Here is a 9,623-nt window from a genome sequence, read left to right as displayed (position 1 = left end):
AATTATATAGAATTTTTTGGAATTATCGGAGTACTAGATTGAATTATAAGAATTACGAAAGTGAAGTAGTTTGCCCCTTGGGAATTGATCTAGGAATTGACGTTACAAAGTGAGTCAAAGGTAGCTTATATTAGAAAAAAAAGAAGAGAAGTATTCAGTTCAATATGATAGCTTAATTCTACCAACTATACAATTTGAAATTTGTTCTACATGTCAACAATGTGCCGTTCATCGATATAGATAAATACTTTTAAAAAATGTATTAAAATATGAGTATTTTTACTATCACGAATTCAAATTAAATGATAATAACAAACACATTTTTCTAATGATAAGAAACACATCAACTTTTGTGAAAATGTAAGTGACATCTTTTATTCCAAGGGCACTTTATCTTCCTTCTTTGAATTTTTCTTAGTCGAATTGATATACTACCCTGTGAAAATATTTCGACTTCATAGCCGACTATAAATTGACTAATTTGGGACAAGAATGGCTGATATTTCAGCCAGCTAAAGTGAACTATAAGTGACTATATGCGTCTTCATGTAACTTGAGTTGAGAAATGTCGATTGTGATCATAGTTAACTACGGTTAACTTTAAGTATATGAAATTGATTTTTTTGACTATAATCACTTTTAACTCTGAAACATAACCGACTTTATTCGATTTCAATCATCTATTGGTAATTTTAACCGAATAAAAGTGATAAAAATTGACTTAATTTATAGTCAGTCAGTCATTTTTTTCACAAGAGATGATAAAAATTCCAATAAAAGAGGACTGTTGTTTCTTCGCCCTGAAAATACAATATTCATTTATACAATCCAGAGAGAGAAAAAACTGTATCGAAAAGTAAAAATTCTTTATGTATATGAATGTATCTTTGATTTTTTTTCGTCATCATAAAAAATTTACGTTGTATAAACTGTTGATTTGATAAAGGCTTCAAAATCGCTTTCGGTTTGTTTGTTTGTTCAACGCAATTCAATCATGATATCAGTTATTATTCGAATTCCTGGGCCCAATATATTTTTCTTTTTGAAATTATTTTCCTTGAAAACGAGGTTTTTAATTACTATTTGTGTGAGAATTTGAACACAACTTTCATTGTAGGTTGGATTATTGGATAGAACGGGGGACAATCACTCATGTATGACGTACATAATTCGAGTTAACAATATTATTCAAGTTTTTTCCGAAATTAGAAAAAATCGTGCTATTATAAGTATTCTTTCCACCTTCTTTGTTTAGATAATGTTGACCTATTAATCTATAAATGAAGTTATTTGAATCAAGACACATGACGCATTTTTTCCATGAATTGGCTCAATTTGATTATTTCTAAAAAAAGACAAGACACAATAAAATTAAGCTCATAGACGTCTGGGTATGACATGTATGTTTAAACATGGAATATCTTAATGATATATCTGTGCAGTGGTGTTAAAAAAAAGAATTGATAAAAAACTCGTTTTCATTTGAAGTTCAAAGTATATTCTTAAAATTTATTACATTGTTGTTTTAACGGTGGCTCTGAAATATGATAAAGTTGAGAGTAATTCACGTGAAGCATTCGCTTTGAGATAATACGATAAATGCTTAGTTTTATCAAGTGTTTGCAGATCTTACTGGTTTCATGCATGAAATTATTATGAAACATAATATCAAAACCACAAAGTTTTGAATATTTCAACGTTCCACATGTTGAACGATAAAAAAGTGAGAAATTTTTTTGACGTGTGATATTTATTCAAATAGATATATCTTATCACTGTTTCTTTTTTCATTCAATTATTATGACGAGTCATCAGAGCGATTGACAAATAAAGAAAACAAAGATATATTTAATATCATACCTATGGAAACAATTGCGTAGCTCACATTCAATTTGAAATTTTTCGGCGTTAAAATGTCTTCAAGATTTTTTTACATTAATTTAATTTTGTGTTCTTTCGTTGTATTTTTTACGGTGAATTGTGAACAACTAAATGATTTGTTTTATAAGACTGTTGAAACCGAAAATGGTGCAGTGCGTGGACTTGTGAAAAAGACATTATTGCACCAAAAGCCATATTATTCATACCGAGGCATTCCATTTGCAAAGCCGCCACTTGGAGAGCTTCGATTCAAAGCACCAGAACCGGCCGAACCGTGGACCCCAAACACTTTTGATGCATTTGAATATGGAAAGTCATGCAGTCAATTGTTTTATCCAGGAGTTCATCTAGATATCAGTGAAAATTGCCTGTTTGTCAATGTGTTTGTTCCAGGTAAATTCATCTTTCAATTCAATTGGAATCTTACATTATTATTCCAATTATTTGTAGCAATAAATTCTTCAAACAAGTTGCCGGTGATGTTGTACATATTTGGTGGGGCTTTCAATGGTTTCAGTGGGAGTGACTTTCTTTTGGGTCCCGATTTTTTGGTCGAACGTGACATGATCTTAGTAACTTTCAATCATCGAGTCGGTGCATTTGGTTTTATGTCATTGGGTACACCGGAATATTCGGGGAATATGGGATTGAAAGACCAATTGTTGGCTATGAAATGGGTCTATGAAAATATCGATCATTTCGGTGGAGATAAAGATAAAATCACGCTCGTTGGACATAGCTCAGGTGGTGCATCAGTTACCTTTCATATGCTCAATGATGAATCCAAAAAATACTACCAACAAGCAATGGCAATGAGCGGAGTAGCACAAATTTCACACCAATATTTGGCGGGAAATCATCGTTGTGTGATGAATTTATTTGCCAAAAAGTACAGCAAATGGATTGGAGATAGCCTGGATGACTTAATTGAATTATTGAAAAATGTGCCAGAGCATGAAATATTGGAATTTGCCAACGAAATTGAGACTCATCCCCATGACAAATTGGAATTTGAAGTGGTACCCACTTTTAATAGATTGTGGTGGCCAATAATTGAAAGTGATAATGCGATTCGACCATTTTTGCAAGAAGATCCCGCCACAAAGCTTGAAAATATCGACAGTTTTAATATCACTTCATATTTTACATTCACAAATAGAGTAAGTCGATGGAACTTCAATTAGTACAACAAGTATACAATAACATTTTTTGATTTTTTAAAAAAAGGAAATGTTGGGAGTTGTACCACCAGATTATGCCGATGCTGAAGTTATGGATGCGTATCTTAAAGATTTTCGAATAAAATTACCAATTTTTGGATATGATTTGTCGATTGCGAGAAAGGTAAAAAACGAGCTCCTTTCAAACATTTTCAGTTCCATTCTAAATTCCAATTTCTATCGCAGCCATATCTCAAGGACGTATTGCAGAAATTTCATGATTTTTTCTTTGCAAATGCGAAAACCAATTATGAACGAGCAGATCAACGTCTATTAATTGATTCAGATTTTTCGTTTACATATTTCATTGAAAAATGGTTGCGAAAACAAGCGTCTGTCTCAGACAAGAAAATATTCTACCATCAGTAAGTAAATTGTTTCACAGATAATACAATTTTATTAAAATTGCTCGTTTGGTTACCAGATATTCTGCAGATTCAACGTTAAATGCACGCAAGCCCATTTCATTGCCAGGAAGCGCTCATGCAGACGAAATTTGCTACATATTCAGGTAAAATTGGAACACATCTTAGGAAATTCGATGTATTGAAATGAAAATTTACTAAATTCTTCCCTATTTAAACCCTTAGGTGCCGCGATCATTTGTCTAATTATAAAAAAATGTTAAAAAACAAATACATGGACGAAGAGAGTGCTCTTAACTATAGACTCATTGATGTATTGACCACACTAATATCGAATTTTGTAAAATATGGGTGAGTCTAACACGCGGAATTTACCAATCACGTTTGAAAATCAAACTTTGAATGCTCCCAAATTTACAGAGAACCAGCAATAAATGGAATTCCAATTGAAGATTTTGGACCAATACAATTGGAAGACATACATTTTTTGAATATCACCAATGATGGATTGTTTATGGCTAAATCTCCAAATGAAAGAAGAATCGATTTTTATGACAACTTTATAGCCGAGGTCAAAGAATTGGTTGAAGCTAATGGAGATACACCGAAACAAACAATAATTGAACAATTTTGTGACAGCTTTCAAAGTAATCATGATCAATACTGTTCCTTGGACTCCGATCCAAATGGTGTATGCAGTTAAAATAGGCAATAATATAATTACTTAGAGGTTCTACTAGACGTAGGTTTAATTGATTGATGTTTTGATAAAATATTGAGCAATGCCATTGAAGTGGTTAAGCCATATCAACCAGTAGCACTGGCCCAGTACCCTAAATTTGTGAATCTTAAACAATCAAATCTGAATACTTTTTGAGAAAAAAAACGATACGAGACTATTATCGTGATATCACTTTCGTATCAAACGCCTCATTTTGTTCATATTAAGACGATAAACTTCAAAATGCATTTTATTAATATTAGTAGATGCATTAAAAAGTCTGTCAATTTGAAACTATTTTTATAAACTACGAATACGAATACAACTTTTATGTTTCATTTAAACGACACAAACAAAAAAAAAAACAAAATAGTTTGAAGCGAGGAATTTTCCATAATCCTGAAAACTTTTTTTTCGAAAAGAACAAGAATCAAACATATCTGCTTTTTGTGCTAAAATGGATTTGCAAGCGAAAGAGATCTTTCGTTGAAATCTCGTTGAAAAAATTCATCAAGAATTATTCGGATTTCGATTCAAGTTAGTAAAGAAATCGAATTAAGCCGCAGAAAAGTGTGCAAAAATGTTTAAAAAGAAGATGAATGAATTTCGTTTCTCTTATTGTTGTTGTTGTCGATGCACTTTGTAAAAGTTTTACTGCAATAGCATCAGCAGAAAAAAACAGATTCAATCTTTCACACACACATAAAAAATTTTTCGATCAACATGGAAAATATCCTTTAGCAAAATGAGTTGGTGGCAAACTCACAATTTGAAAGTAAATAAGTAGAAAAATATAAATCTACAGCAATCTCATCTATAAAATGTATTTCGTTTTCTTGTCCAATCTCACTCTCTCTTTCACTGTATATTGTACTTTTGACATACTTTGATTTTCTTTCGAGCAAGACGAAACAAGTTAAGTGCATTTAATAAAATAATCCATTCAAATTTCCAAGGAAATTCATCCACTTTCTCCTTTTCTCTCGATATGCATTCGAATAAAAAACATTTCAGCGCACAGTGATAAACTAAGCGGATGCGATGTAAAAAATTAAAATTTATATTTATGTGTGCTTTAAAGTTATTATCAAAAAAAGGAGCGTGCACATTGCATCTCATAAACCCCCGTCAGCTTAACGAACAAAAATACGCTGTGAAACGACCATTTTTCTATGCTACACCCTTGAAAGAAGCAGACTTATCCATTAAGTAAAATTTCAATCACATATTTGCTTTGTGGCATACTTATATAAAAACACGAATAAAACGCTCCATATGTGAATATTCTCTTGGAAAATTTAAAAGTTTTAGCGAACGAAAATTCTTTTACGAGAGAAAAGAAGGGGGACGAGAAATAAATTCCAATGAAAGAAAGTACGTTTTCTTTTTATTTTCATACAAACCATAAAGCATAGCAGCCGAAAAATACTTCATAGAAATCCTCTTCTCAGAAACTCAACTCAACCTTGTGACATTAAACAGCTACCTTCAGTGCAAACGCATGCTGCTTCAACAACATAAATAATGAACGAGATGAAAAAATCAACATTTCATTTTATCTAAGAGTGCATCCTGTGTTTTAGCAATAATTTAACTTACAAATTTGGCATGTTTTACTTCCGAATAATAGCTCTTTCTCTACCAAAAACAATGAAATAGTTATGCAATTTTTTTTCCATGTTTGTTCCGAATCAATGAAATGGGTTAAATGGTAAATATATGTTGCACATTTTGTTGAAACTAGTTCATGTACTACTTATAAAAAATCCCTTTGACTCGTTATTTCACGGCATTTTCGTTTTGCTATATTAAGTTTTTAAATCAAAAGTTATTTGCACATCATTTTGCCCCGGTTACATGTTATACAAAGCATCGAAGTCGCTACAATTCATAATCATTTTCTTCCGATAAACTTTTGCTCTTTGTGCAACGGACCAAATATTTCGCGTACAAAGTTTGGTTTAAATAAAATATGTTGTCATTAAGTATCCGCCTTCGTTTTGACTTTTTCATCAGAAGGGAAATATTTTGCTAATAAAAAAATTAATGTTCATATATTACATATTTTTTTATTAGCTAATCACATTGTGGTGACTTTTTATATTAACGATAATATCTTTAATATCATGAGCTATAATTTTTTGCATTTTTTTCCCTGCAGAAATTGTCTAGCAAACATAAGTCCCTTTATGAATCACTGTAAAAACATTGCATTAAATCTGAAAGAGGTGACAACCAAAATGGAAATTGTTTAGAATATTGTGAAAAAGAGAAACTTTTGCGGTGCGTATTTTGTGTGCACAGTGAAGGAGCAAGAACGATGATGAGAATGCACAAAACCATGGCACGCAACAAGTTCACCGAGTAATTTTATACTCGATTCGTTCCGCCATGGTTCTGGTTTGCAACAATTGCTCCATGGAATCGCATGATGAAGCATTAACCACTGCCTCTGCAATATCCCTCGTTTTCATAGCAACAACTGAAGTATTCTTGTTCGGTATTTTGCAAGTGTTTTCTCTCTTTCTACACTCGTCTCTCTCTCTCTTTTTTTGTCGTTGTCTCACTTCACTTGCGGTAATCTGGCAAAAGTTTAACTAGTCTACCAGCTTGATGCACTTGAGAATGTTTTGTGTTTGCATGTGGGCAAAGTTGCAAACGGAACGATTTTACGAAACGAAGAATGATATATAAATGCAGCTTTGCAGGAAAAGGCATCACACTTTTCGTGCCAAGAAAACTATATCATGCAATGGAGAATGGCGTTGGTACAGTACATACGATGAAGTGATACACACCGAATGCCATGCGTTCGCATACATGAAGCAACCGTTTTATGGTGCATTTTTCATGTTGATATTGCAACTCATAAATTACACATCATCCATCGGGCAAAAGAACGAGCGGGCAAACGAATGAAGCAAACTAGTGTGTGAGAGAGAATCTGTAAGTGCTACGATATGCGATATATTTACACAAAAATGCTAAAATGCGACATACTCATACACACTATGATGCTCGGTTACCCGTTTTTATCACTTTTGTTATTGTGGCCGAATTTTCGTCGACAACTCTCTTTCTCATTCTCCTCTCTCTCTCTCTATCTTGGTTTTTTATACTTGAAAAATACAGCTATAAGCATTTGCGTATGATGTAACACATTGAGAAAACCTTTTTTTTTTCAGTTTTTACTAACGATCGACATTTCGGCTTAAACCGAACTGTAAACAATTCAAAATAATTGCAAAAAGGAAGAGAGAGAGAGGAAGAGAGAGAGAGGAAGAGAGAGAGAGAGAGAGAGAGAGAGAGATAGAGGAAGAGACAAAAAAATGACCGACAAACTTGGCACACAAAACGAAGAAAAATTGACATAATTGCTCTATAGAGATTTTCCAAACCGAAAATTTCAACCAACCAAATGGGAAATAAATTGAATTTGGCAGCATCGAACAAGAGACTTCGACACCATCAACAGTATAATTGCATTTGCACTGTGTGGTAAACCGAGCAAATAAAAGAAAACTTACCCATTGGCACTTTTCAAACAAAAATCCAAACAATTTTATTCACAAGATTCTTGAATTGAAAAGATTGTTTCCAAAGAAAAAATCATTTTTCCCCTTCTTTCTCTTTTATTTTTGACCATAAAAATTGATTTCTATTGAATTTGTGAAAGGATAGTGTAATAATATGTGTCTGCGTGTGTGTGTGTTTTTGTATAAAATTATTATTAGAAAAGCATTGATTGATAGTCTTGCAATTCCATTTCTCTTTCAATAATTTGGCTTAATATATTGTCAAGTGCATCCTGCATTCGTGCGCGCAATGTTTCATTTTCAATCGATGAAATCTCTTGTTCCTTGGCAATACGTTGATCGCATAAGTCGTTCAATTGACGACGTAAATCAGCGATTTTACCTTGTATTTCATCTTGGCACATTTGTGGCATACCAAATTCATTGTCATCGGGTTCAATGTGATCGTTATCATAGTATGGGCGACTGGTTGATGCGGATATGGGCGAGTGTGGTAAATCCATGCTATCGCTTGTTTGACGCAATCGTGACGGACTGCGATTAAACATTTGCTTATTGAATTCAGTGGCCATTGAACCGCTCGGCATCGAACTGGAGAAATTCGATCGACTATCGTCACCGGACAATCGGCTCGTTTCATCAACATCAACATTTATATTATTATTATCTTCATCATCGGACGATGATAAATCTTCACCGAAAATATCAATATCGCGTGGAATAACATCCGAACTATCTTCGATTGCTTTTCCTGTGTCCGGTTTCGAAATTTTATCCAATTCCGATGTACCGGCAATGTCCATTGCAACAGCCGATTGTGATGTACTTTCATCATTGCCTATCATCATATTTGGTTTGCTTGGATCTTCTTCTTCCAGTACAATGTCCCATTTAACCTGAACGGCTTCATTGTCGGCACGCAACAATCGTTTTACTTCTTTTTCAATTTCCGGCGCTTCAACACATTTTTTTCTCAATATTTTACGAAAACGACGTTTTCGAACATTTTTACACGGTGGCGTCACACCGTGTGGCCATAAAAACTTTTTGTCCACTTTATTTGAATCTTTTTTCTTATTTTTTGTTGGTGATTCATCGTCGGTGGTCGGTGCATCTGGCTCTTCATATTTACACATCAACATTTGACAAATATCGGCAGTTTTGTAGAAATTTTTACCATCAATCGTTTTAAGTGATTCGGTGACTGTTGGTAAATCCACCAATTTTGTGTACATCAGCCAATGGTCGAATCGAACTTCACCGTATCGTAAATCATTTTCCAATTTTACAGTCAAACGATCTTTTAAATTTGGTCCACCTTCACGTAATGTTTCACGCAATACTTGTGCCGGTTCCGATGGCATTCGTAATACGACTTGTGTTTCCAGCTCAACACCGTCATCGCGTTCAGTTAATTTTGTTTGTTTATCTGGCATTTTTATTTGCTTGAAAACAATATTGCACTTTTTTATTATAGAAATTGTAACATTTTTAACTAGAGTTGTTCATAACAAACCATAGTTATTTGTTTTTTTTTTCTTCTTTAATGTTTGTGTCAGCGATGTGTCAGATGACTGCAGTGTTACCAACTGTTAAACGTCAACAATAATATTCAATGATTACGAACAGTATTTCGTTATAAATTTGGAGGTAAACAAAAACATTTATAATAAAAGAAAGTGAATTTGATTGAGAAAAGAGAAAAAAATATATAACAAAATTGAATTTAAAAAGCCTGAAATGGATTTGAAATATAGTTGTTGCAATTTATTTCGTTTTAATTTCACATCGATATTGTACTGAATCGTTTCAGTTGTATAACAGTCACAGGGCTGTCACATTCACGAGTCTTTATTATTGTTTTTCATATGCAGCGTATAACGGTGTGGCAATAAGTAAA

General features: G+C 33.1%; 2 protein-coding genes across 2 annotated transcripts; one reads left to right on the top strand and one right to left on the bottom strand.

The window, feature by feature from the left end:
- Nucleotides 1-1,872: 1,872 nt before the first annotated feature.
- On the top strand, nt 1,873-4,512 carry LOC116340990 (venom carboxylesterase-6-like). The gene is made up of 7 exons (XM_031767795.1): nt 1,873-2,274; nt 2,332-3,041; nt 3,109-3,225; nt 3,288-3,466; nt 3,526-3,612; nt 3,692-3,817; nt 3,887-4,512. The coding sequence occupies exons 1-7, from the start codon at nt 1,914-1,916 to the stop codon at nt 4,167-4,169; spliced, it is 1,863 nt and encodes a 620-aa protein (XP_031623655.1). The 5' UTR covers nt 1,873-1,913; the 3' UTR covers nt 4,170-4,512.
- Nucleotides 4,513-7,810: 3,298 nt separating this feature from the next.
- LOC116340924 (transcription initiation factor TFIID subunit 7-like) lies at nt 7,811-9,285 on the bottom strand. The gene has a single exon (XM_031767679.1). The coding sequence runs from the start codon at nt 9,157-9,159 to the stop codon at nt 7,918-7,920; it is 1,242 nt and encodes a 413-aa protein (XP_031623539.1). The 5' UTR covers nt 9,160-9,285; the 3' UTR covers nt 7,811-7,917.
- Between the last annotated feature and the right edge of the window lie 338 nt (nt 9,286-9,623).

This window comes from Contarinia nasturtii, unplaced genomic scaffold, assembly GCF_009176525.2.
Source record: "Contarinia nasturtii isolate CC-2019 unplaced genomic scaffold, AAFC_CNas_1.1 Cnas_scaffold_695, whole genome shotgun sequence".
NCBI lineage: Eukaryota > Metazoa > Arthropoda > Insecta > Diptera > Cecidomyiidae > Contarinia > Contarinia nasturtii.
The sequence above is the reverse complement of the archived record's forward strand: the minus strand, read 5'-3'. Positions and strand labels throughout refer to the sequence as shown.

Bases quoted from the DNA above. Each gene is read 5' to 3' on its own strand.
- LOC116340924 (XM_031767679.1), bottom strand. From the start codon at position 9,159: ATGCCAGATAAACAAACAAAATTAACTGAACGCGATGACGGTGTTGAG.
- LOC116340990 (XM_031767795.1), top strand. From the start codon at position 1,914: ATGTCTTCAAGATTTTTTTACATTAATTTAATTTTGTGTTCTTTCGTT. The intron at 3,467-3,525 runs GTAAGTAAATTG...TTTGGTTACCAG, and splicing joins AAGAAAATATTCTACCATCA to ATATTCTGCAGATTCAACGT. The intron at 3,613-3,691 runs GTAAAATTGGAA...TTAAACCCTTAG, and splicing joins GAAATTTGCTACATATTCAG to GTGCCGCGATCATTTGTCTA.